Below are 27,929 nucleotides of genomic sequence, written 5' to 3'. Positions count from 1 at the left end.
CATATAGGGTCATAAAGAACTGTTAAAAAGGATGAATGATGAGACTCAGCGAGAAAAGACAGCTTAAAAAAGAAGAGCTTATAGCAAAAATAAAATACCTGTAACTGGTGAATACTGGTGTGAGCTCATTTTTGGACTCCCTCGATTCCTAGGAGATATCATCAGATTCTGTTGGTTGGAAGTTAAACCAGGACTACCATGTGGTGGGCTATTTATGTTTAACCCATAGCTGTTGTTCTGATAAGCAGAGGATTGCATTCCAGGTCCAGAGCTCACTGGCCCCATATTCCCAGGGCCTCCATATCGAGTGCTGCTGAGCTGACCCACTGCACTGGGATCTCCCATACCATAGTTCCTGTTCTGCACTGGCATGCCTTGACCAGGTGACATGTTCATAAGACCACCAACAGAATTTGTGTTTCCAGCCACAGGTGTTCTGATGTTTTGCCCAACAGAACTGGGATTTGGCCGATATCCATTTTGTTCTCTGTAAATTCAACAACACCCCCAGAAATCCCAAGAAAACAAATTAAAACCTTATTTGGAATCAAGTGCTACAAAGACATTATTAAATAATCTTCCAAGTATTTTTTTCAAAAAGAGCAGTGAGAATTTGAGCTTCCACAAAAGCAGAACTAAGCTGTGCCACTCACTTATTTATTACAGAAATGCTTGGTCCTTTAGGTGATTTGAGTTTTAAGTACATATAGTATCACTACTTTGAAAGGCTTTAATCAACAGTCATTAGTCAGATTTATCAACTTAAAGATCTTCTTTCTTTTACTCCCTTCCTGAGTCAATGCCTGACACCATTCTACTGTGCACACTAATGATGTCCTGAACCACTTCAGGTACTAATTTTTCAGCATCTGGAGGTACTCTAATGTCAGAGGCAGAGAGATTCCCTCCAGAGTGACACTTCAATCATTCCTGTAATCAGCAAGAACAGGTCACAGGAAGTGCTATTTAAGTTACATTTAACTTTGAGTCATGAATAATGCACCTGAAGGTGTTTTGTTGTCTTTTTAATTGGCCTGCAATTAAAAAGAGTAAGATAAAGCACGACTAAGCATTTCTGTTTTCAGTGTTCCATCAGTATGTTATCCCAAAAGAATAATGGATACATGATTCAGGTTACATGTGGGTATTGAGAAAAAAACCCTTCTCTTCTGACTGACTGCCTTTCTGGCACATAGTTAAGTTGGGACTGTGTCAGGTTTGCACATTTATTTCTATGCTGTGCAACTCTGTTTTCCAGGTTATTCCCCCTCTGTTTGAGTTTTAATCAGACACAATATTTTAGCATGCTATTTTTCTCAGGTACCTTCAACATCAGACATATTTTTAAAAAACACAACACTTAAATGATAAACAGATAGCACTGATTTCACCTTTGGAGGAAGTGGGTAGAGACAAATCCATGGCGGTCATTGGTTACAGGATTTCGGAACAGTTTACTCTTGGTTTGTGCTGTCACTATGGTCCCATCAGCTAAAGAAAACCGATACAACGGGGTTTCAGCATGACCCTGTGTATAAGCTGTAAAGGGAATATACAAATTTAGCTCGTATTTAAAGCCCCAAGAATTTGCCTTCTAATTTGCCTTCTAACATATTTTTAACACAATATCCTTCATTTGCGGAAGATTAAAAAAAAAACCCATAACATGAAACTTTAAAAACAAACAAACAAATAAATAAACAGACTAAAAACACATATTAAGAAAAAGGAAGCATTCCACAATTTCTCCTAAATTAGTAGAGGTAAGATAAAAGCAAACAAGATTATTTTGGTGCTGAAGTATTTCGTGCTCACCAGACACAACTGGCAAAGTTCTCTATTTGTTAACAGACTTTCAAGGCTAGGTTATAGGTTTCCATGGCTCCTGCTTGGGGAAGTATTTCTAAGTTTAAAAATTTTGTTTCTGTCAAAAAATTGTGGAAAGCACTGCTTTTAACTGGGCTCCAGATCTCTTTTTAATTTAGGATTTATTTAATCAGTTATGTTGAAGTACTTCCAATGGAATGGCAACTCCAGTTTTTGCCAGTGTGAGTTTCTCTTTATTTAATATCCCCTGTACTTGAATGCCTTTGTATATCCTTCAAAAAGACCAGAGTTCAGAATGCTTAGAAAACACCATCTTTCTTACTGAAGACCGTGGCTGTACTTCACTTACCTGTCAAGGTTATCAAATTAGCATTACAAAATATGTAACACTGGAACACTGAAAATATTTTAAACCCTTTTGTCTTGAATAAGAAAAAGGCACCAACACAACTGTTATCGCTTTTAGAGAGGGACTGTTTAACAAAAGAAAGGGTGAACTAAAACGAAGTCAAATTAACATTAGGCAAAAAAAAAAAAACAAGCTAATGATAATTGAAGATGGTATATTATCACAGAAATATAGCTGTCCCTGTCATTGCTGTGTCAATCTGTGGAAAAACAGATTATGTGTCTGATATTTTCCATGAGACAAACACATTAAAAAACCAAAATAACTTGCATCAATCAGAATTTCTAGTTCTCAAAAGGTCCCCCTCCTTCAGCTTGTAAATGAATCATTGCAATTAACACTAACCAAAGCTACGAAAAAAAAAAAGAACACAGGCAGAATTCAGCATTTTTGTTTTGCTGGAAAAGATGCAGCCCCCAGGGGAAGCAGTACAACCACACATTGTAGGTAAATTGCTTTTTACCTTCGTGATAGTGGCGTTTGTTTGACCACGACTGCCCGTCATTGTGGCACAAAAACCTCTGGATACAGCGACGAATTATATCTTCAAAGCCAGGTCTCATGGAAGATCGTAAGGAGTTTGTATCAATGTTGACAAGTTTGCCTTAACAGGAAAGAAAATACACAAGTTAAACTCTTTATGACTTTTGTATAAATGTGGTGCCTTCCGTAAGGCTCCAAAATCCCCCTTTAAATCACCGAGTTCTGAGCCTGTGGAATTTAAATTTATGAGTTATCTGTCACAGGAGAATATGATGCTGCTTGTTGGAAAACATCAATATTCAAGGGGATTTATGTAACTGAATAAAAGGAAGTTAATCCACACAGGTCAGTGCCAGAGCTTTGGAAAACAGTAAACTTAGTCTCTGGTTACAGGCACCGAAGGGATGCACAAAAAGTAAAATTTTCAAAAATACTGACCACCTACACCCACAAATGAACATCATAAACACAAACTGGCATCTGAAAAAGCCCCAACTAGATTATGTAACCACTTCAATTTAAACCACATAAACCACTTTAAACACTAGTTCATGTACTGTATAAAAATACAGACATTCTAAAGAACTTCCATTTGTTTCAGTTATGATTTAAAATATTTCTAATGTGCAAAGGGAAGTACAATGGCAACCATGTGAAATGCTGCCAAGTTAAAACATAAATAATGCTTTTTACCAAGCTACCAAACAACAGTACAGGAAAAAAAATGCATCCCACAGTTTTTATTACATCCCACTGCCAACAATGGTATATTGAAAAACCAGTTGGGAATTCTCAATATGAATTCTGCCATTACAGAGACACAATTTACCTACATACTCCATTTATTTAAAACAAGAGCACACTGACAAAGAAGACCCCTTCATACCTTCATCCTGGGTACACTTCCTACCTGAGAGATCATGTCTGGTAATAAAGCTCTCTGGATTTGTTGGAAACACCCTTTCAGCAGTTGTGATACGACGCGCCACACAAATCATGCAGGACTGCAAATCTGTATTGAAAAAAGAATGGGTTTTTTTCTTCTTTCATTTCTCACCTGTTTTACTCTACTGAAGCATCTAATAAAATAGCTGAAGCATTGTTTGTTGTTAAAATGGAAGTACAGACAGTAAGAATTAAAGTCATTGCATTCTTAAAGATGAACTGCAAAAGCTACAGATTTCATAACACATCCCAGACACGGAAGAGCTTTGCACAGAAATTTCTTCTATGCACAGTAATTCCACAAAATTTCCCACCTTCCCCCTCTTCCATCATAGCTCTTGGCTGTGACAAAGCAAAGCACTGCATGGTTTCATATCTCTGCCGTCCATCCTGCTGGCTGCCCACGTCTTCCAACAGCTCATGGGGGCTTTTCACCATCATCCGGCAGTTGAATGTGTGACTCTTCTGTCTGGGGGTTTCACTGCTCCAAGCCACTCCATTGACTTCAAAGAATACAGGAAGAATTTAGAGAGATTTTCAGAGAAAACCCAAACTGATGCTTCTTAATTTTGGTACCCTGTTCCCAGATTACAGGTATAAAATAGTAGTATTGAGAACTAAGCAAAAAATACTCTTTCACGGGACACTTTCAGTCACTTGAGGGAGAGCTGAAAAGTCGTTTATATATTTTAAAAACAAGCAGTTCCTTCAGCTAACCTTGTGACATTAGGAAACGTGTTCCTGTTTTTGAAGTTACAGGTAAACAAAATGCAAAGGCTAAAGTACAGTGTGAATTTCCAGCACATTTATTTGTGGTGGTATGCTGTTGTAAAAACACAGCAATGTTTATCAAGATTAAGGTATTTTTGCAGTCAAATATTCTTTGCACAGTGATCTGTTTTGAAAGGTTATCTATTAGAAGGTCTTTTTTTCTTCTCTGATTGTTTTCATATAGCTTACTAGTGTACTCTAAATCAACTTTTATTACCTGAAGATTTAGGTAAGTTTTTAAGAAAGTCTTTCCGGTCCTCTTCATGCAAGATCCCATAGACACTTGTATTAACCAAATCCTCTTGCTTGTACTGCAGATACTGGGTGACATTTTCTGATACAAACACTATGTTCCCATCTCGATTTACAACAAACAGGAAGCCATCCAATGCCTAAATATTAATATGACAGCACATCATTTAAGACACACTGCCTAATTCTGAACATAAATTAGTTTAAAAACTACACGGGTGAGAAATGTCAAGTTACAATAGATTCATTTATTTTCAAGGCTAGAGCTGAAGTTTTAAATTCTCTGAGGAAAAGTGTGTCTAGTAAGGAATAATTCTAATATTAAAAATTAATCTGTTCATTTGTTATTCCATTCAGCTCTTTCACAGTGATAACCAGCCTTCTTGCTTCATTCTAGATCCATATGAACAGCAGATTATGAATTCATAATATTACTTCAATAACTAGCAAGTTGGAAAAAGCAGAAAGTCAGTAGAAGCAAGCAGTAAGTCATTAATATGAAGACATTTCCACCAGCAAGTGATAACAGAGGAGGGTCTAACCATATATTAAAATACTGTATTTTCTTAACTGAAAGAAAAATTCAATGTCTATGTGGAACAATTAAGTTTCAAAAGTGCTTTTTATTGAATTTGTAAATACAGGATTGGTTTTCTAGGCATAGAGAAAGGGTGTCTGCTCTATACCTTTGTTTACAATGATTCTTAGCTTATTTTACTTGATGGCAATATTAATTTAAAATGCTTCATAATTTAGTAACACAAACACCAATACACACAACAAACCTCCCCAAAACTCCATCCATTTAATGTCTTTCCCCTAAAAAAAGTAAAATACTCCTTGTATTAACAATCACTGTTTCAGCAGTAATTTGTTAATGACTGCTGGAGAAAGCAAAGCACAAGAATATAAGACAAAGCCAAAGACTATTCTTCTGTTTCCTTCTATAGAGAATTCCAGCAAAATGAAGAAAACATTGTAGATTTTATTCCTGACCCTTTCAAATACAAGTCTGTATAGTTCTGGCATACTATTTCTTACTAAAGGACTGCATGTTTTATTGGAGCATTTTCACCTTCCTTAAGAGTTTGGTTCCACAGGGATTTAGGAGGGCTTAATTTGTACTTGCCTGTAACAAAAGAGGCCCCAGTGAATCCTTGTCAATAACTCCTTGACCAGTAGAAGATACATCAGCTTTCTGAACATCATCATCATTAGAAACTGCTTTTCCTGAAACCCAAAGGAGACATTTCAGTAAAGGAACATTTCACAGGAAGGTTCCAATTTTAATATTACAAGGCAGATTTTATCATCTCATCAGCAGTGGTCACAGTCTTTAGATGCCACCCCATTGTTCTACTAAAAGGCTTTGACTCATGTTAATAGATGTGTGTGTTATGTGTACCTATGTGTGTACATGTAATAAACCAATATTTTAAGAATCAAAATATCCTAAATTAATTGACTGCAGGGGAAGGTGGAATGGGAATCCAGCAGAATTACAGAAAATAAAAAGTAAGTTTTGTTTTGTGGTACTTGCTGGCTGGCTAAGCAGGCCACAAGAGTGCAACATCCTATGGGAAGATTATCATGTACTCAACTCTGTAATGAAGCATTAGAACACACTAGATGACACTACAAAATCCTTAAAAACAGAAGATGAATTTTTATAATTGTTCTAACATGTCTTTTTAAGATGTGGCAAGGTAAAATATACACTGTAGGATACTCGATTTTTTTAATACTTTACTGCCCAAATGGCATAGGGGAGGTTGGGAGGCTGCAGACACTGGGGATAGTGTCGTGGGTGGGGTGGTGTTTAAAAAAAAACCCAACAAAATTACACATACCCTCACTCTACATTTCAAAACACAGGTTTTGTGTACACCTGTTCATTAAAATAAAAGTATTATAGCACTCAGGTTTACCCCAGCTGAGAGAAGTTACCAAGATATGATGCACTGCTACTTCCTCCTTTGTTGACTTGACTCTATACTGAACACAGTCAATCACACTAATTAATTATCTGATCTCAATCTAGGTGTGTTTTAAATATATAGAGGCGTCCAATACTTATCATTTAGGAAAGGTGCCATAAACAGCACGAGAAATCATCATAATAAAAGATAGCAATAAAAGTCACTAGCTCTGGTTGGAGGCTTACCCCATAAGAAAAGCATAAATTTCCTTGAAGTGAAAGGCAACAGCATGTGTTCTTCATACCAGTGGGTATTTGGGATATTGTACAAGCAGATGGTTACAGTACCATCTGCTTTTTTTTACCTTGTCTGTGCACTAGCTTAACTTTTCTAGTATTTCCAGGAAACTGGTAAGAAAGGCCATACAAAGTTTTAAAACCTGATTCATAAGAAAAAGTGATGATAAATACTTGAGTACTCTTAACCTGAAAATCATTTCGGACATATTTAAGGTTTGTTTCGAGTCAAAGTCCGAAGACTTGCTCAGTTACATGCCATTGTGAAGACCACTGCTCAACTTCCCAAATAACAACAACTTCGAGAAAAGAATCACAAGAACATTGAACTGTTTATTTTGACTGAGCAGAGGACTGTACCTTGGTCTTTTATCTGTCGAATCTGCCTCACGGTTTCTTTTAAAATAGCACATTTGTCTGGTTTGACATTGAAATTGTCGATGTCGCTCAGATTAGCAGAGATCAGCTCAGCCAGTTCTTCAATGTATTTGCTTTCCTGCTCACGGCGACGCTTCTCACCACTGCAGGTCAGACTAGGAATCAAAAACATTGTTTCACGTGTTTACATAACCCCCCAAACAAAACCTGGGCTCACTCTGTGAACTTTAAAGTACTCCATGTCACACCCACCCCTTAAACCCAGGCAGTTCTTATTCTTCCAGCAAACAGGAATTGTGAAAGGTCTGTGTGTGTGTTTTGTTACATTGTTGTTTGGTTTGGGTTTTGTATTCGGTTTGCTTTTTTTTTACAGAATTTTAAGCACAAATTTACCTTAAGAAGATATAAGAAAGCTATTAACCCCCCTCCAAAAAAAAAAAAATCCTCCTGTGTTTACTCTATTGTCAAATTAAATGAAAAGAGCAATTACCTGTTATAAAATTGTAGCACTCATGCAGAAAGTGTATTTTAATCTTAGAAGCTACTTTAGAGATGCTTAATAATTTTTAGACAAATGAAACAGAATTTTAATATTCTATTAAATCCCTGCAGTTTGCTTGCAAAGAGATGACTACAGAAGGTGATACCTCAGAAATTTCTAGGCATCAGGACAAAAATGCCATCTCAGCATCCAGGAAAAGCAGAATCCCAGACAACCTAATGTTGCTGGATAAAGTCTCTTTGAAATTCCTTTTCCTACACGGGTTAATGTGCTGAGCAAAGACACTGTCTCCAGCCTAAATCAACAGGGAGAAATGTTACACACACAGTACAGCAGGAGCAGGAAAAGAAGGAAGGGGAAGGAGCAAGAATGGACACACCAAGGTAATCAAAAGAGAGTGAATGTTCTTTGAGAAGAAACCAAGTGAAAGAGTTAGGAAAGTATTCATGGACCAATACTGGAGAAAACAAATACGTGACAAAGCAGGAGCTGGAAAGATAAAGAAAGCTAATGAAGGGTGACAATCTGAAAAAGAGAATTCCTGAATGGGGACAGACAGACACTGGGGAAAGGGAAAGAGAAACTGGAATGGAGGATTCTCATAACGAGACACTGGGATATGGTGGAAGAATCTGAGGATCTCACACACGATTTGTTTCATGATGAAGGTAAATGGCCTGGGACAGTGGGGATGTATCTATAAGGGACAAATCCGAGTACACACAATGCCTGGGACCTTGCAGAAACTGAAGACAAATTTGAGTTAATACTCTGTGGGAAGAAGAACATGAGAGGATAACACAGAACACTTAACGTGGTGGAGAGCAACGAGGTTTGAGGGGAACAGAAAACTGTGTCCCTCAGCCAACAGTGTCTGCCAGAGCGGGGTGGGGGGCCAGAAGGTAACACAGAATGCCAGAATTTGAGATGAACTTGCAAAGAAACACAAGTACAAAGAAAGAAAAAAAGAGCTCAGCCTCTTGCAGAACTCTGTGCTGAATGTAACCACCTGAAATAAGGCCTGTCAAACCCATTACCAGATACAAAATGATGCCTTTAAAATTCCTGTGAAGTGAGAAGTTTTTCTTTTTTTTTTCCTTGCAATCACAGCTTCGAACAGCGATTCCTTTTCTAGTGGAAAGTGTCCCTGCCTATGGCAGGGGGACTGGAACTAGATGATGTATGAGCCATTCTAAGAAATGTTCACTCTTAAAATTTCCACAATTGTCTAATTATAAAGCATAGTTCATCAGCCCTGGCCCACCTCCACACAACAGTGAAGTGACCTACCTTCACAGCAGAAGAAGTTTTCAACTGAACAAATTCCTCAGATAGAAATAACTCTAAACTGCAACGAAAGCTTGAAAAATGTTTTTTTTAAAAACTCATTTGAAACTGAGGAAGTTCCACATAAACCTACCTTGCACCTGGTGTATCACAGGGCAATGGCTTGCGCTTCCTTGACTCGTTGGTCAAGCTATCCAAGGAGTTTTCTCCTAATCCACTCATTTTGACCATGCATCAGCAACTAAAAGCAAAAAAATAGTGAACAGTGAATGAACCTCTCAAAATACTAATTCATAGAATCATAGAATCATAGAATCATAGAATCAGATGGGTTGGAAAGGACCTCCGAGATCATCAAGTCCAACCCTTGATCCACTACCAAATTCAAAAATACAGAGAACTTTCAGCTAAGTCATTTCTTTTTATCAGATTTACAAGTCAGCATTCCTCCTGGAAATCAATATTACCTTTTTGCTATTAAAAATAATGTTTGTTTACCGTTTCTTTAAAATCTAACTTCTATTTATCCAAAACACCGGTTTATAAAGCTTTGAGTCAATGTAAGCAAAAATAAAGGTTAAAAATTTGTTTCAGAGATATGCATTAGGAAAGGAAGGGTAATATATTTTTTATATCACAATAAAATTAAAATTAAAATAAAAGTAAAACACAATCTCACATTTGAAATAAAGAATTACAGAAGATGCCTCACTCTGTACTGGGGGCATGAACTGCAGAGGTAAGAAGTTGGTCTTACATCTAAATATTTGATACAAAACCAGGATGAATAAGACAAACCCAACATACAGAGAGATGGAAGAGCAAGTCTGAAGACCTTTATTCATTCACATATTCCTGCAGGGCAAAAACCTCTCCAATACACGTATTAGGGCCCAGGAAAAAATACACTGTTGTGCCACTAGATGACGGTACAGCACTGAAAACTGCAGGGATCACTTTTCCTTCAATTAAGCAGCTCAACTTACTCATCTGAGTAAGTGAGCAGTTGCAAAAAAACCAGATTATAGAAACATCAGGCAAAAAGCAGCTGATTATCTGAAGGTGACACTCAACAGAACAGATGACTCATGAGGTCTTATGCTCACAGAGCTCCCAGCTAAGGCTGGAGCCTCAGTCACGCTGGGGGTGACACACACCCCCTCCCAGGGCTGCTGCTTCCCTCCCTGCCACTGCATTAGCACATAAATATATATATATATATATATATATATATATATACACATATATATATATATGTAACTGCATCTGAGTATAGACAGAGAGCAGAGCTAAGAGCTGTCGTGGAAAGTGAAAGGAAGAGCTTAAAATATAAGTCTTGAGGCAAGCTCAGGAAGGGTGTGGGCATAGCAAGTGTGTCTGAAGCCAAGAGTAAATTCTGTTTAAGAGGAGCAAACAGCTGAAAATTTGAGCTGGGACAGACATTTCATGATAACGTAATTTTGAAGGTTACAGGGTTGCATTAAATGATTTATGTTGGAAATGTCATTTTTGTTTTAGCATTTACTTGTACCAAGAGATAATATGAGTAAATAGAAACCCATAAATTACCACATTTTGACTCAGAAACATGATACATATCAAAGAGTACAACCCTTCTATTTAAGAAAACTGTTCAGTCCCCAGATATAAGAGCTTGGACACGGAAGGGAAAATTAGGTGATCTGCACAGGCTGTTTCCCTGCTCTAAAACCTGGTGGTGGTTTATTCAGGCCTGAAGCTGCAGAGTTCCTGCCCATGTATTTCCCTTTTCCTCAGAATATCATTCCAAGCTGGGCAGGCCTGTCATGCCCAGAACAACTCTGTAACTGTTTAGCTAAGGAAATGACAGAAGCTGCTTCCCAGCACAGATGGATTTACAGTACAAATTGTTAACAGTCAAACGAATTTCCCAGCTACAGGAAATATTTGCCAAAGAAGAAGCTATTATTCACTGAGTTAACAGTGGAAGAAATCCCCAGTTTAAAAGTACCAGGTGTTATATTTATTCATTGAAGATGAGCCTGTAGCTTTCTAAGGGGCTAAATGTTTTTCCAAATAGAAACCCAATTTTGGAAGTTCTGAGGAGTATTCCTGAAGTGAATAATTATTTCAATAGACAGCTCTGACACACAGCTTTCAAAAGTGAAAATTTTTTATGCCTTTTTACTACTAAAACCAAAAGAATTTAGTATTCTACTACTATTCACCAAAAAGGACATGGCAACTGGGAAGGTTTTGTCCTAACAGGAGCCCAAAAATACAATTAGATGCTTCAGATTTAGTTTTTATGTTTGTTTAGCTGAAACAGTTGACCACAAACAACTATATAATACTAATTTAAAACGTTTAAAAATACTTTTTAAAATAATATTTTTTGCATGAAAGCATTTTTAACACTTTGCTGGCCCTATGAAACCATGAAGTTTTTCCTAAATTAAATATATGTACTTGTGGAATCTTACATGCTTGGAAGTTCTTCTGTCTGAGATGATTTCTTGTTTGGAAAATGCACTTGGTAAAAAAGCATAAATTGGCTCTTAGCATTACTCAAAATAAGCCAATTACAAAGAATTAAACAAGTTCTCTTCAATGAACTATGAAGATGGCCTGGAATTTTTTTTATTTTATATGTTAAAATATTAAATATAATCCTCTCTCCTAAAAACCAAGCTGTAAGTCACATATTTTTGTAAGATGCAAATTGCAATAAACTAACTGTTTTATGCTAAGAGAAGCACCAAATATTTAAATTTTATTTGATATAAATAAAACTAGAGGACACTCCATTCCACAACTCTGTATTCTAGGTGGAAATTCATTATTTCAAACTTATATTTCCCTCAAATAAACATATGTAAAAACTATCACAGCTTTTCAGTGAAACTTCTGAGTCAAAATATTCCTGATACTATGCAAAGATTCCTTTGTTATAAGACTGATCATAGAAACAAATGATGTTTTCACTTACACAGATAAGAAGCCACAAGAAAATAAACAGAAAATTCACTTTCTGGCAGTAGTGCAATAACGTTTTTCATTTGGTTTGGGTTTTTATTCCTTTCCCCAACCTCTTTTTTTTTTTTCTAAGAATATGCTTCTTATATATTAAATTGCAGCTTTAAAACCAGTAAGGGAATAACTCTCCAGGTGTATATATATATATATATTCCACCTATGAGATGAGTCACTTACTTGTCCTTAGCAAACATTCAAGCACAGCAGGTTTTTCAGAGGACCTTCAGAATCAGAAGTCATTTTAAGTCACATCCTGAAAAACAAAAATAACATACAGTACATAACTGCAACTAACTGTCATCTCTGCCATATCCTAAATAGCTCAAAATATCAACATCACAAGTGCCAACCAGTAAGGCAGATTTTCTTTTACATGAGAACTAAGAGTATTTATGTTAAATGTATTTTTTTTTTGTTACTTTGGAAGAAATAATGAAACTGTTACTGATGTTTGATATTAGTAACTTTTAAATCTTAATATGAAAAGCCACACTCCCAAAGTAATTACTCTGTAAAGACGTGACTGGCAAGTAAAATTAAGTGTGCAGCCACTCTGTGTCAGTCTGTACAAAGTGCTTGTACATAATTCTACAGGAGAACATCAAACTGTTTTCAGGGCTGTGAACACTCATGTTCCTGTTTCCCTGTGAAATTCTAGGACTCATTAACCCATATTATCATGCATTTTATACAAGGTATGATTAAGTGTACTAATTAGTGAGATACTGAGAATATCCAGAATTACAGTAACTAAGGAAAAGTTTGAAATGACAGTTCTGTGATTGAACTGATTTTCTGAAAACCCTTTAAAGTGCTACACGAGGCAGAGGCTGTTCAAGCTCATTAGAAAAATAAACTGCTCTTGGGAAATATTTATGAGACATTCACACCACAGTCCTACTCAAAATCAAGAGTTAAAAAACTGACACTTACACCCAGACTACTTAATAGATAATCACTAGCAGGCAGGTAAATGAATTTTATTTGAGCAGTTAATTCCTTAAGAAATTAAACTGAAGCTTTTCACATCAACTGGTTGCATAAGCATTCATCTGCTTTTTAATCATCCCTTTGAAAAAAGCACACACACACACAACTTTCAACACACGAACATATTTCCTGTCTAAAAACTCAACCAAAACCCCAGAGTGCTCAAAACAAAAACATCATTTGGCATGTTTTGACCTCAGGGAGCTCAACATACCGACCTTCCACTGATTTCCACACCCTCAGGAGCTGCAAAGATACTCAATTCACACCATATAGAAACTGTGCATCCATCACAGCCTGTTACCAAATTTAAGTTCACACATGGTACAGCACTGGAGTCTTGATGGGTTGGCTAAGGGACAGGCCATATTGTTATCTGTGGCACAGACAGCAATAAAATGATAGACAGTTAAAGCCATGCTGTTTTCAGGTTAAAAATATACATATATATTCATAGACAAATGTGCCAGAGATGGTAAACACAATGGTTATTTTTTAAAAGACATAAAAAGGGTAGCATTTGCACTCTTCCTTAAATGTTTCAGAGATAATTCATGTGCCTGTTTAAAAAAGGAATCAAATGCAAGATACTACACTTTAAATTACAGTGCATAAGACCAGCATATTGTTAAACCTCTGAGGGAGGGGGGAAATGCAGTAGATAAAAAATGCCACTGAACTTTAACTACAGCTTTGTGAATCTGAAAGTGCAATGAAGAAACTACTGAAACAGATAACGAGACTCACGTACACTGAGCTAATAAAGAGCTTTTTGTGTACTGTAACCAGTTTGTACTAAAGAGCCTTTCATTACCTTTTAAGATTAAAGCACCTATACTTATATTATGAAGCAAACAGGAGATTGTATTAATTGTATTGGTACATCACTATGCTAATCTAGTATAAAAACTAATAAAATACTATTCCAGAACATACACTTTTTAATCATTCTCCACTCTTCCCCTCCCTTCCCCCACCCAGCCAAACACCTGACTCAGACACTGAACCAGGACTTTCAGTTAAAAAAACCCAAACAAACACAAAAAGGTGCCACCTCTAAAGTGGTAGCCAGTTAAGCACACCTTGTTGCAACATGTTAAATAACCTTAACTCAGCACACCTCCTTTTCATATGACACATTCCACCCTAGGCAGACTAATGCTTCAGGCCCTGTCAGGTTTCATTCACCAATTCCCCTGCAGTGTTCAGTAAGCACTTTGTATTTCTGGACTATTTTTCACACGTGACAATTAACTTGAGCCTTGTTCACTTTGCATTTATTAAAATGACAGGACACTTTCAGTTAAAGGATGGTCAGAGGTGGAGCACACTGGGAGTTGGTGTCCTGTTCCTCTGCTAAATAATGTGTGTGTGCTCTATTTTTAGAATGTCATTACTTGTTAATTTGTTTCCTGTGCATCCCTGTTTGCCAGCCAGAGCAATAGATAAGGGAGGCTGCAGTGAATACCCTATTACAAAAAGAACTATTTTTCATCCTTACACACTTGTGAACATTTGAAAGAATTTTTCACCTGTGAGCTTTTAACATTAAGTCCTTAAAGACTTGAATCAGAAAGGAATTAGTAAACAGTTGTTTTAAAAAACAACTTAAAATTTAATAAATACACACATTTATATATATATATATAGAGAGAAAAGCTCTAGCTCAAATATCACAAAAAAAGAAACAGGATGTGATGTCTGGGCTACTACAGTGGGACTTGTAACTACCTCAGTGGTAGGAAATGACAGAACACACTCTTCTGTACCTGCAGCCACTTTCCAGCAGGAGAAACTCAGGCAAGTCACTGAGCGAGCAGCTGACTGAAATACTAGATCTACTTAGATTTTATGTCAATATTTAATGAAGTTCTAAAAGTGGAAAACATTTCTTCCAGTGATCCTTGCCAAAAACAGTGAGTACTATGGAAAGAGACTGTCCTGTGACCAGTGCATGAACCTCTCTTCTATTACTAACACCAATAAAACTCAAAAAAATAGAATATTTATATAAAAAGACAAAATCCCCTTGGCCAGAACTCAAAGGAGAATGCCAACATAACAGTATTGAAAAGTCACTTTCCAGCTCTGTATACATCTGACTCATAAGTGACTCCAGGCCATATGACACACAATATAATTTGCAGGTAAGAATGCAAGCTGGACAATTCATCTCTACATATTTCAATGTCATCTTAATTAGGAATTCATTTTGCATCAATTAATATAATCTCTTAAAATGGAATTATGTAATCCTAAATTATTTAAAGATTAGTCCAAAGTATAAAATCTCTCTAAATTAGTAAAGGGCATCAACTAAAACCTTTAGAATACAAAACTCTCAGTGTGACCATATAAGTCTGAAAACATTGCTTATCTATATTTTAATCACTTCTAACCTTGTTTTGTTTCTAAGTGGGAATATTAACTAATGAAAGCTTGTTTCATGCCAATCAATACAAGACTTTGATTCTTACACAGTTTTGACCCCCAGACATCACAATAATGGGATCACCTTTTCAGTTCAACTTTAAGCACTGCCATGATAAAGTCCAATGCAAAGGGATGATTGTCAGGAACCAAGTAACTATCACATCATCATATCAAATGCAAATACAGAGCAAAAACTGCTTCCAGAAATCAGATGGGATTCATGGCACAACTTACAAAATCAGGACAACTATATTTTATGGGGAAAGAACCCTAGACACAAATATGTGGTGTTTTTTCTTACAGAAGAGAGTAACTCCTGTAAGATAATTGAGTGACAGAGGCATCTTCCAACATGATCTAATAAAGATACAGGAGCTCTTATCTTAATTTAACAATCAGTAAGAAATTAGTTTTCCCTTACAAGGGTGAAAGCAACTTCCCAAACACAGTTTCAATACAGGAGGAATTCAATTTGCAGCAACAACCATAATTTTCCTGGAGGCAGCTATGCAGTGTCTGCCACTTCACAGGCTGAGTGTACTTCAAAAGTTCTTGGTGAAAACAGGAAATGTAATCAACTAAATAAACGATCCCTGTCCAAGACATCAACAATTCCATTCTCTTTCCTGAAGCTCAGAATGTGCCATCAGCAAGTCCATTCTCCTTCCTGATGCTCTGAATCAGAGCTGACACACATTTTTATATATTACACTCCTGCAATGGTTTTGTTCTGCCATTCTACCCTACCAGTGCCTCATGGAAGCAAAGACTGCTTGCTAATAGAGAGAGACAACTTTAACATAACTACAGTGTTACAGTTTAGCACTAACTCATTCAGTGTTATGGACTTGTTGAATCAGACCCTATCATGCCAAAATCTTACTCAGTTCACAGAGATGACAGTTTTATATAACACATGTTTAGAAACAGAACAGTTCAAAATCAGTTTTCCAAAGCAGCAGTTAAAAACCAGGCAAAGTATCAGGAATCTCCTTGTAAAAGCCTGTCCATTGAAAGCCTAAATTTAGAGACAGAAGTCATTTCACATTTGGATCAAAATCTCTAACAAGACCAAAATGCCTTCAGACAAAGGGAAAAACTTTTTTGACAGAAGAAAACATTCACTGTACACACTATCAGCTTCTGACCTGTCATCTCCAGCAAGCAGATGCCAAGTTTAATGCCAGCTTTCCAACTTCTACAAGCAGAACTCAGAAAAGCATTCAAAACAGATGAACTGGCTGCATTTTCTACAGCTATTGTTATAAATGGATGTTCCTTCTGAGTATTTCCAACTTAGTCTTTGAATACTGTATGTAAATTGGAAGTATTCATCAAGTATTCATCATGGAGACTGACTTTTAAGAAAACTGTTTATTTGAAGAAGTAAACTTTCAAGTGTCAAGTTGTTGAGTAAAAATATTTTTAATTAGAATTATACAGCTGGAAAAACATTCATACCATTCTTCTTACTTGCACATTTAAAAAGCAAACTGCTCAATTAAAAAACAAGCCTCTCGACTAAAAGCTCTAAGTACTGCAGAATTTTTGCAATTATCTAACTGTTTTGTTTCCCCCATTCTACTCTGGGTAACTGCTCCTCTCGTTGATGCTCATGTTCAGCTACCAGCCTGTTCACTTCCTCATTTCCCAGCACCTGCAGAATCACAAGTTATTAAGAACCACCAAAGTTTACCAACAGCTGGAACCCCCAAATCCTCAAGAAGAACAGTTGTGATGCTTGCAAGTATTTCTACACGGCTCTGTCATATTTTGCCTTTGTGGAAGTCCTGGGGAACAATCAAATCTGGTTGTCTCTGTGCTGGTGTGGAATCTCCTGGCAGACACTGCAAACTTCTAAGGAAGCTCCCCTTTTGTGGGTGTGTGCTACAGAACACACCATTTCCAGCCAACCTGACCAAGAGAGGCAAGTTCTTATATCCAGCATAAAGACCTCTGAAGTGAACGTGCTTGAACATTAAATGCATGAGATCAACTTCAAAATGTACTGGGATGTGCTGGCCATCACTAGGAAAAGCAGTTTTAGTCTGACTAAGAAGCATACTTTTCACTTTTCTAAATGACACAAAATAAGCTCTGCAAAGTATACAAGCCAGTTTCAAGAATCTTTCATGACAGTGTCCAAACAACAATCTTTTGTTCTGCAGTTTTAAGAACACAGTTTGTTACACAATTAACAAATTCGTTTCTGATATTAACCTTGGAAGAACTCCATTCTCTCAAGACTTCCACAGCACAAATACCAAAACACAACACAAAATAATGCTTAATGGAATACTTTCATTCTAATCTTTATGATGCTTCAAAGACAGATTTTGGTCTTAGTTGCAGAGTTACAAACAAACAAATTAACAGAAGGAAATAAGCCTCGCCAGCGGTGCTCTGTGTCCACAGCAGCTGAGTTAAGACACGAGCCACCCAAAACACACTCACAATACTTTCAGTCCCTCTTCCTAAATACTCAAAGCCAGTTTTACAAAAAATACCATCCCACACTACCAAGCCTCTAGTACTGGACAGAAGCACTGATTACCCTCTGAAGAAAAAGTGCCAAAAATTGGGTGGCAGTGCTGTCGTGGATTCGCAGCCAGCTGAAACACTTCCAAGGGCACAAGTGTTTGAAGGAACAGAATTCGACAGGACAAACAATGAGAAAAGGATTAAATAACTTAGCTAAATGTTTAATTTAATCCTGTAAAACAGTATGCCATAAAACAACTAGAAATGATGCTGTCTCAGCAGACTCTTTTACATTTTGAGTGCTCTTAAAAAATAGGACAAGACAACAGGCAAAACCGCCTCCAGAAGTGATAAAGAGTGTGACCTGCTGGTATACTTTGAACACAGTACTAGTTTTAACTGGAAAATAAAGCAGCCAACCACAAAAGGATGCTGGTACAAGGCAGCTCAGAAACGTAATGCAAAACATAAAATAGTTTCCTGTTTCTGTAAACGCTTGCTTTTTCTACCCATGAATAACCTGAGAAGCATGTGAAAAAGGAACCTGCTTGCCTACAGCAAAATCATTCCTAATGACTGGACGACCAGTTGTTTTAACAGCAGAGGTGAACACACCTGTTTTCATCCCCAGGAAAGCATAAATATGGCTTTAAAACCCAACTGCACACTTATGTTTCATGCTAAAACTGCACACTCCTTTGGTGAGATTTTCCAGCCAATGATCTCTGAGGCGATAAAATATTATTTGTGGGACGAAATTATCTTGCCATGAATTTGCAGTACATACAAATGCAACAGTCAGCTAAACCTTCCTCTCGCTCAAGCAGAATAATCTAAAAATTATTTGTGACCTAAATTTCGTTTTGTACGGCCCCGGGCCAATTTGCCTGAGAAAAGGAATCAAAGGAGTGGTGGTCATTAGAGCTTCAAGAGAGAAAAGAAGCCCTAGGAGTGTACACATCTGTGACATCTCAATATGAATGGAGACAATGGGAGCCTTATCCAGCCAGAATGGAGGGTGTGGGGGAGGAAGGAGCCGAAGCCTTTTTTGTTTGTAACATGAAGATGTGAATAATTTTGTAAAATGCAGTCAGGAAGCCTTATGTGCCATAACTAAATTAGAGGCTATTTCTTGCTGGATTTCTCAGTTGAATTCAGTTTTTAGATGAATCAGGCAGAAGTCAGGAAACAGATTCAGATACAGAGAAACAGAGAAAGGAGTCTTTGCAGGAGGAGAAGAAAAAGTAACTGGCTGGGTATGATGGACACATTTTCTAAAAACCAACAAAAGGGCAAATCCATGGAACAAATAATGCCTCAAAAAACATTATTGTCTGGTCATCAGAGAGAGGAGATCAGACCCCCTCAGAAATACTGAAGCAAAGACAGTAGAACACACAGAAGATCAAATTCTTACCAGAACTCACCAGATGTAGACTTTCTAAATGTCATTCCAAATTTGACATAGTATTTAGGGATCTTTATCAGACCAACAGGAGTACAAAATTAAATTAATTGGTTTGGAATACATCTACTGTAAGTTCCAAAAGGGCCTTTCAAACCTTAACCTTCATTTTTAATATGATTTTTTTTTTACTAGGAACATGCACTGGCAGACTGAAAAGAACGAGTATTAGAATCACTACAAATTCCCAGCTATTTAAAACTTTCATTTAAAATTTAACTTTAAATTTAAAACTCTGAAGTCTTGAGTTATGAACTGAGTGAAGAAAAATTACTAAGAACTCTGTGAAATACTTTTCCACATCAAACAAAGACATACAAATTGCATGAGACATATATTCTAAAATTTTTAGCATATTACCTGGTTTTATTACTTTGAATTGCAGCTACAAATGACGTGATATAGTGAGGAAATAAATACAAAGTTGTATCTCAAATAGTCTTAACAAGGAAGGAAAAAGCAAAAGGAAGCCAGCACTTTAATCAGTGACTGCTTGTGCACACAAATCAAAGAAATGCTGAAAGATGGTATTATTCTCCTATAAAGTTAGTTGTGTTTAAAAAACAGCATACAGTTTAGAAGCAGGGTGGAATATTAATTTACACATCTCTAGAGAATGTATGACTGCACTGTGATAACAAAAGAGAGACAGACAAAAAAGATGCTGGCCCTCAAGTGAATTGTGGATAATAGCTGCTACACCTACATAGCTTTTGGAGCAGAGAACAAAAACATCCAAAAAATACCTCTATGGCTTTATAAGACAGTTAAGGGGGATGCCACAGGGAAAAGGTTTAGCATTTAAAAAGAGGAAAGCTTGTTTACATGGGAAGAACTGAAACCCACACAGAACACGGTGAACTGAATGCAAACAGGAAATACAGGACTGAAAAAAGAGAAGAGTGCACCTTGCACTGAACTTCAACTGAAAATAAAAAGATGTTCAAATAACACATCAGAAGTAGGAAGGCAGCTAGGGAGACAGTGGACCTCCTCAGGGCAAAGGCATAAACTGGGCACAAAGAGGGATAAAGACATAGCTTGGAAAATCTCTTCGTGTTGGCTTTCACCACTGAAGGCACCAGAGAGATTCCCAGTTCCAGCATTTCTTTGGAAAGAATTGGCTGGAGAAGTCAAATGAACTCATAAGAATTAAAGAGGGAGAATTAACCAGACCCATGAGGTGTCACCAGGATACCCCTCATCCAAGAAGGGGTTCAAAGGTGCCTCTCCAGAACTCCTGGACAAAGTGCCCAAGCTGTCACTCCCAAAGCTCCTGCAGCAGGAACTGGCAGTGACCAGCACAGCTCCCACTGACTGGGACCTGCTCTAATATACACTTTGTACCAAATGGACCTATTCAGCTTCAAACCAAGGCAAAGAGAAAGAAACCTTTTGTTCTGACACCTACTTCCAATTCTGTATTTTTACAGCTCAACTTTACCTGAACATTCTTCTGCTGTAGTAATCACTCAGCATAAAACTGGAATTTTATCTTGCAGCCCAAGAAACTGAGCAAAGTCTTGGAACATTTGCACCCTGTGCACTGAGAGTGGGACAGGAACAGGTTGGCAAAACTTTTCATTAAGAAATGTTCCTTTTTAATGTGATATAACAATCAACTCCATCTACAGTGCTGTCCACTTAAACACTGTTCATTCTCCAGCTCCCCTATTTGAAACCACGTATAATTTATCATTCTGTGTACAGGAAATATTATTACTGTGCTATTGTTATCATGCCAAACAGTGAAGTGCCCTTTAAAAGTGTCACATGTGAACAAGCAGGTTTCTTCTTCCACAGTTAAGTCTGAAGCACTATGACAGTATTCCATGAATTTTTATTAGAAGTATTAGTTAGTTTTCCTGAACAGGTTAAAAGCTCAGTGTGTTTAAAAAATGATGAAATACACACGTGATGTCAATGCCTTTCCCTCTCTGTGTTTAAGTAATAATTATTTGACCCACTGGAAGTTAATATACTTCTACTGGGATTTTCAAAAGCACTTAGCATTGGTCTAAGACTGTTTTTCTGTTAAGTGAGTGAGTATTTTATCATCAGTTCCAGCAGAAATTCTAAGGCTGAAAGTAATATTTCTTTCAAAATTTTATCCTCAGACCGGAAAAAAAATAAAAACTTTTACCCAAATACTTTTATTAACCTCAAGTAGAAAGATACAGTAAATGTGTTTTTTCCTATCTGAATATCTAAATTTTATTTAGAACTATTTCCCAAGTTATTTAGAAACATATGTGTGCACTGTACATAGAGCCAACAAAACCAGATAAAATATCTGTTTGCTCACAGACATCTTTTAAGAATGTTCTGGTACTATAATCCATGTTTAACCTGGTGTCTGAATTCAAGCAATTCTAATTAAAATCATTATTCCAGTCTACTTGACATTTCCTAAAAATGTCCATTATAACCTCCAACATTCACACTGTTTTATTATAAAATAAGGCACTTTTTATACACTACGACTTATTTTTCATTATAATTAATGTATATGATTTTTTATCAACCACATTGAACACCAGTGTTGCAAAACCAAAACAGTAACTGCTGAAAGCAGCAGCAACTTAACTGCTGGACTTACTACAAAAATCACTGTCTTTGTAGAAACATAAACTTCAAAATAACATCCTTTAACTGCAAAAGTGATTAGAACTCTTTTGTACCTTTATGGCACAAGAAAGTATGGAAAAGCCCTCTTGCCCATTTAAATTCCAGTATTCGTTGCATCTGCTCTGAAACCAACATTGGTGATGAGAAATTAAAGCTCAACAATCAACCCAGAAAAATCTAATGAAAAAGCTCTGACCTAAAATAAATCACCTCTCAATGCCATCAAGAAAATGTATTGTTCTGAAGAGTAATATTTTTATGTTCTGTTTCAAAATAAATATCTAACATTGCATAATGCCACAATCTTCACACCTACATTTTCCCTCAAAGAGCCAGATTAGGCAATATTTCCCACGTGAGTCCATATTTCCCATATTAGTGTGGCAGACACAAAAAAAGGAAAGAAAAGATACTGAGAATGACATAAACTGCCAAATTAAGGACCAAAGTATACCCACTACTGATCAGGGAAGATATCCTGTGAAATGGAAACCAGTTCATTCAAGTCAGTCTTAAGTTTTAAAGCATTACAGAAGACGTCCTTCATCGAGGAATTCTTCCATTATTTTTCTTAAAATTACATATTTCCTTCAGTTCTCACAACTTTCAGGAAGATTGCATGATGATTTCATTCATTCTAAAGCCAAATCTGCCACACTTAAAACCAAAGTGGAGTGGAGTGTGGGTGAGAGGTAAACTTCACCTGTCATGGAAGAGTGAAATGCCACCACCCACGGATGATAACACTGCCTTGGATTACAAAAGAGGCACAAATCCTGCACTTTGGCAGTAAACACCAGTTATTTTTACTGCTTTACATCTCTTTCCTAGCTCTATGAGTTCCTTACAAGTCAGGGATCTTTGCAGACCTCAGGATGACAAGGGGGGATTGTTCCCTCTCTTTGGGCAGTCGAAGGGGTTCCCCAGGTAAGCCCTGCTCCTGCTCCATGGCCAGTGACTGCTCAGTGACTGCTCAGTGGCTGCTCAGTGGCTGCTCAGTGACTGCTCAGTGCCAAACCCCTCACTTGGTTACTCAGATGTCACACACCACAGCAAAGCATTTTGAAGCCAAGTGAAACTGGTATCTTAAAACATCATTCTACAAACCACAGCAGTTAAGGACTGACCATTAACTGTCACACAGTGTAAGCACGGCAGAAATTCCATTTCTCACCAGAGATCCTAAGGCACAGCTAAAAAACTCTTAGCTCTGCTGCTGTATAGGACAAAACCCCTCCAACTTTACAACATCTGTAAACAAGATTGGGTTTTTTAATGACTGCACTTGAACAACACCCTGAATTCAGCTTCCAGAAAGCAAAGACTAATTTTGCTTTTACAGCCCAGCAAGGCCACATGTTCCTAACTTTCTGAGCCAATGAATGACCAGCAGCCTTCAAAGGCTCTCTAAAGCTACCCCAGAACTTTATGAAACCATTAACTGAAGAGCACTGGGAAGATGGCATGAACAGTACACTACATAAAACAGTGTCACTAAACAGTATTAATCTTGCTCTGGCACACTGTAATAGAGCAAATAACAAAGAGAAATGCAGCTTAGAATGCTCTGCTTCTAAAAAGATCAGAAAAGTGAAAACACATAATTGACATTTATATTGTGTACCCATAAACAGACAAGAAAGTAAAAGAGATGGGGTATTTCCTTCAAATAAACATTGTTTAAAGGTCTGGCACTAATGTGTTCATTATCATTTTGTGTTTGCCACAAAAGCACAGAAATCACCAGGTCATGTCATATCAGAGCCTCACTTGACTCAGTATTGAAAAGGGGTGAACCTACCAAAGGGAGGTTTAGTTTCCAGAAATCAGTAGGACTCTACCATATACCACAGAATATCCTTATAAATATAAACTCCACTAACCAGAACCATCAATATTCTCCAACGAAAAAATACCAAATGCATTTTAGTATTCTAATAACTTGCCTGACATCATGAGCATGTTAAGTGTATGAGTGAAATTTTTTATATCAATTTTAAGTGGTTTTGCTTTTCATTAACAGGATGCCTTGCTTGTCCCCCCTACAAAAACCCACAACACTCCACTCTGTTCCTGTGCATCATCCTCTATTATTCAGCTTCTGAAAATCTCAGTCATTTGTTCTCTCTCCAAATGTTCTCTCTGCTTCTTATTGATCTAATTTTTTTTTTCCATTTTCAACTTTGGGCTACTTCAAAATAAGATTGTTCTGAGTGAAATCCTCAGTTCTAATCCTGTCACAGCAACTTGTGAGCGATGTTGACACAGGACCCAGGAGTACAACATTACACAGGTGGTACAGAATCAAGGTGAAAAACAAAGGAAATCTCAAACAAAGAGACAGAACTGCTTTTCCTACTTTAACAGTGTTGTGGCAAAAAGAGGGGGAATGACAGCTTTTGAAATAACAAATCACCTAATGAATATTCTATACGTGAAGCTGGAAAAGAGAAAAAGAAGCATAATTAAAGTTATCAAAATATTGAATATACGTGATTTAAATGTATTAATTCAAAATTCCTGCAATCAGTGTTATCAGAAATGTCACCATCTGGGCAGGTGTTTTTCTTAAGAACAACACTCAGATCAATTAAAAAGGATATCATGACCATTACAGAGCTTGCAATTCCCCTTCCTCCTTAATTTGCATAACTCAGCTTTGCCTCCTCTATTTATGATTAAACAGGCATTGAATAAAAAGCAGAATGATTTTTTTCCCCCCATAAGACATTAGAAATTCTTCCCTCAAATAGAATAAACTTCTTGCAATTGTCCATGCTCAGTACACACAGCCCTTTTTCTTCCCTAGGACAGAGAAAGCTTGGCAGCAGAAAAAAAAAATTAGATAGGCATCACTAATTTTCCAATTCTCTATCACATCACATCCTGAGGTATTAAAGAATGCTTATAGTTGTCTCTTGTAGTGCTAGAAATGGAATTTACAATTCATTTGCTGCTTTGATAAGTTACCTGATAGGTTATACTGATTATCACCCTAAAGTACAACCACTACATATATGTCATATATATGGTCAATAAACATCAAAAGGAAAGAAAGTTTAGAGAAATCAGAGTTTATGATGAACTAGAATACATGACATATAAGACACACACACACAAAAGCTCAATGGAAAGGGCAGACAGGGCCCTACATCAGCAAGTGGCCCCCACACAAGCAAAAAAACCTAAGACCAGTTTTAAACTGTGCTGGAAATAAAGCAGATCCTTCTAAAAAGATGGCAGAGTAAATATCCTGGTCTGCTCCCATGGCAGAAATGAGTAAGGAAAGGTACTGTTTGACAGTCCCTGTGGCCTGAAAAGACCTGAGCCTCAAACAGAAGCTAGGAATAACCTGATTATCAGGGCATATCAACCCACAAAGAGTTACACAGATAATGCAACCTACAGAGATTATAAATGCATAAAGTCCTTCAGCCAGAGCAGCCAGTCCTTGGATTCACCACATTTCTCAAGACAGTGCAGGAGGTGAAACACAACTCGCAGCAGGAGCTCTGCTTCCCCAAGATCACACCACTTTCCTATCAGAAAAACACTGCTTTCCACATACTGGTTTGTATACTAAAGAGAAAAAAAAAATTCTCAGACACTGATTCCTGATAAACAAGACTGTGTGTGTGCACACACACGCTTAAAAGAATTCACGTGGCTATCAGTTGAAATGTTTTGCATCTATTCATGTAGCATCCTGATGGTAATGCAAGAGAACTTAAAAAAAACCAGTATACTGACAGAGAAGGTAAAAGAATAAATAGATTAGGGTTTTTTTAACTCTCTTATAAGAAGTTGTTGTTATAAATATGCTCTTCCAAAAGGCATTTATGTTGTAGAAGCACAATCCATTATTGCTGCAGAAGACCAAGAGTTCACTCATCACTGAGGAGCTGCAACAAGGATGCAGACAGGACAGTTTTGAGACAAACCTATCAAGGAAGAAGCCAAGAAAAAGCCACTTATTGCATCATGCTTGGACTGCAGGTTCATCACCAATTGCAACAGATATAAGAGCAGAGAACAGATACAATGGTAATGTTTTAAAACCAAACAAAAATCTAAGGTCCAACTACTGCAGGTCTACTCTTTTTCTGCATCATTTATGCCAGCACAACAGCTAGGAGCTGATTTAGGGGGAAGTGCCAAGCCTTAATACTGGATATCAGAATGCACATCACTGTGCAACTCCACGATCAAATCCAGGAGACAGAGGGGAAATCACCCAGAAGAAGTTTGAAGTGTGCAACAGTAGCATTGGTGACTTTTGGAATATAAAATAGTTTTCTAAATTGAGAGGCTGTGCTCCAGAATTTCCTCTAAGTCACCTTTCTACCCTTCAGTAAAACTGCTTACTCTAGATAAGGGAAAGAATAGATGAAAACACCTTGGCATGAACTTCTCCTTAAATTTCTCATTCACAGTATTGTGAAAATTCTACCAGGGCAGCTCCAAAGCAGCTGCCAATTCCCCACTGTGGAAACTGAGGAGATGAAACCAACCTCAAAATCTACTCTGAATAAACACAGAGAAGAAAACAGTATAAAATGCCAACGTTTATTTTCAGTTTGTAACTGGGCATCTAATGCTTTTTGGTTATAAAATGTGTCAACAGTGTCCCTGATACCCTTCTTTCTGCCACATTCATTAGAAGTGGCTGCACAGGTGATCTCTCATTGCCAGCAGCCAGCTCTCCAATAACACTCCCCCAGGCAGGGCACTTGGAAGTCACAGGATTTACGAAGCCGATCAAGTTTGTGTTTCAGGAGTTTGAGTGTCAGCATTTATTTTTTTGCCCGTTTCCCACCCTACAGCTGGCACGTGCAGTAACGTTTTTAGAGGTCAGGGATTTCTGACATTAAAACAATGTTACCACAATGCCATCCCACAACTGGCCAAGAGAAGCCTTTCAGGCACAGTAAATGATGCTTCAGAGAGTTCAGAAGCGATTCTTGGTTTCTAGCAGTTGTTACTCACTCTTCTTTCCTTCAGAAGAGCATTTATTCCATTTCCTTGTGATAGGCACCTTCCCTGCAGCTCCACTGAGAAGGCAGATGAACTGCCACGAAGTGGACAAGGAGAAGCACACAGGGAGGACAGAACAAAGAATCACAGGGAGTGAGGGTAAATAAAATATGGGATAGCTGCTGCTTAGGAACACGAGCTGGATCACACAGGGAGGGCACAAACTATCATTACAAGTGCATGTTTCTTTTGCAGTTGGAAAAAGAATTGCACACAAGAGGGTGCAGAGGATCTGCCATTAATCATATTATATTCATTGTTCCCCAAGTGTTGCTGTCAATGCTTCAGGAGACTCCTTCAATTCCTGGAGAAAGGGGCATCGGAAAAGCAGCACTACAAGAACAGCCCACACTGAACCTTCACAATTTTGTCCTACTATATTAATACTGCTGCAAACTAAACACTGTTTTTAACCACTAAACTGCTTATTGAACTGAATTTTTAAAAATAGTCCCAATCATAGCAGCTGAAGGTTCCTGCCCAGCCTAATCTCTAAGGAGGAAAATGGACACGCTGCATGAATATGACAAAACTATTTGCAAGAACAAGATGCTAGAGATGTGAAAACATGAGCCTGAAGCAGTCAAGCATCAGGTTTCTTCGTTGAGGAAGTTCTGAATGTTATCTCTAGGTGAGGTGCTGAGTGACTCCTTGATTAGGTGGCACCTAACATTCAGTAAGTTAAGGGTTCCAGCAAGAACACCTGTGCCTGGGAGCCAGTGAGGGAGAAAATGGAAGCTGATGTAGTAAAGTAATGAAGTCAGCTATTTTTTATTGTCAGTGAAAAGACAGGCATGTTTAAGGGGAAAGAAAC

At 37.4% G+C, this 27,929-nt stretch overlaps 1 protein-coding gene across 5 annotated transcripts in view; it reads right to left on the bottom strand.

Annotated features, from left to right (window-relative positions):
- Positions 1–27,929, bottom strand: part of NCOA3 (nuclear receptor coactivator 3) — a 70,343-nt gene that overhangs the window by 15,101 nt on the left and 27,313 nt on the right. For 3 of the 5 annotated variants that reach the window (XM_027646398.1, XM_027646400.1, XM_027646399.1), the window contains exons 3-12: positions 12,262–12,337; positions 9,203–9,310; positions 7,263–7,435; positions 5,817–5,917; positions 4,653–4,827; positions 3,979–4,167; positions 3,630–3,731; positions 2,700–2,840; positions 1,392–1,539; positions 99–487 (exon numbers count right to left, since the gene is read on the bottom strand). In XM_027646398.1, coding sequence (XP_027502199.1) covers positions 99–487; positions 1,392–1,539; positions 2,700–2,840; positions 3,630–3,731; positions 3,979–4,167; positions 4,653–4,827; positions 5,817–5,917; positions 7,263–7,435; positions 9,203–9,300 — 1,516 coding nt within the window. In that variant the 5' untranslated portion in view covers positions 9,301–9,310; positions 12,262–12,337. The remainder of the gene's footprint in view (positions 1–98; positions 488–1,391; positions 1,540–2,699; positions 2,841–3,629; positions 3,732–3,978; positions 4,168–4,652; positions 4,828–5,816; positions 5,918–7,262; positions 7,436–9,202; positions 9,311–12,261; positions 12,338–27,929) is intronic. The other 2 variants (XM_027646401.1, XM_027646402.1) reach the window with 1 other exon arrangement.

The sequence above is a fragment of the Corapipo altera genome, unplaced genomic scaffold (genome assembly GCF_003945725.1).
Source record: "Corapipo altera isolate COAL_440 unplaced genomic scaffold, ASM394572v1 64, whole genome shotgun sequence".
In the NCBI taxonomy this organism is placed as follows: domain Eukaryota; kingdom Metazoa; phylum Chordata; class Aves; order Passeriformes; family Pipridae; genus Corapipo; species Corapipo altera.
The sequence above is the reverse complement of the archived record's forward strand: the minus strand, read 5'-3'. Positions and strand labels throughout refer to the sequence as shown.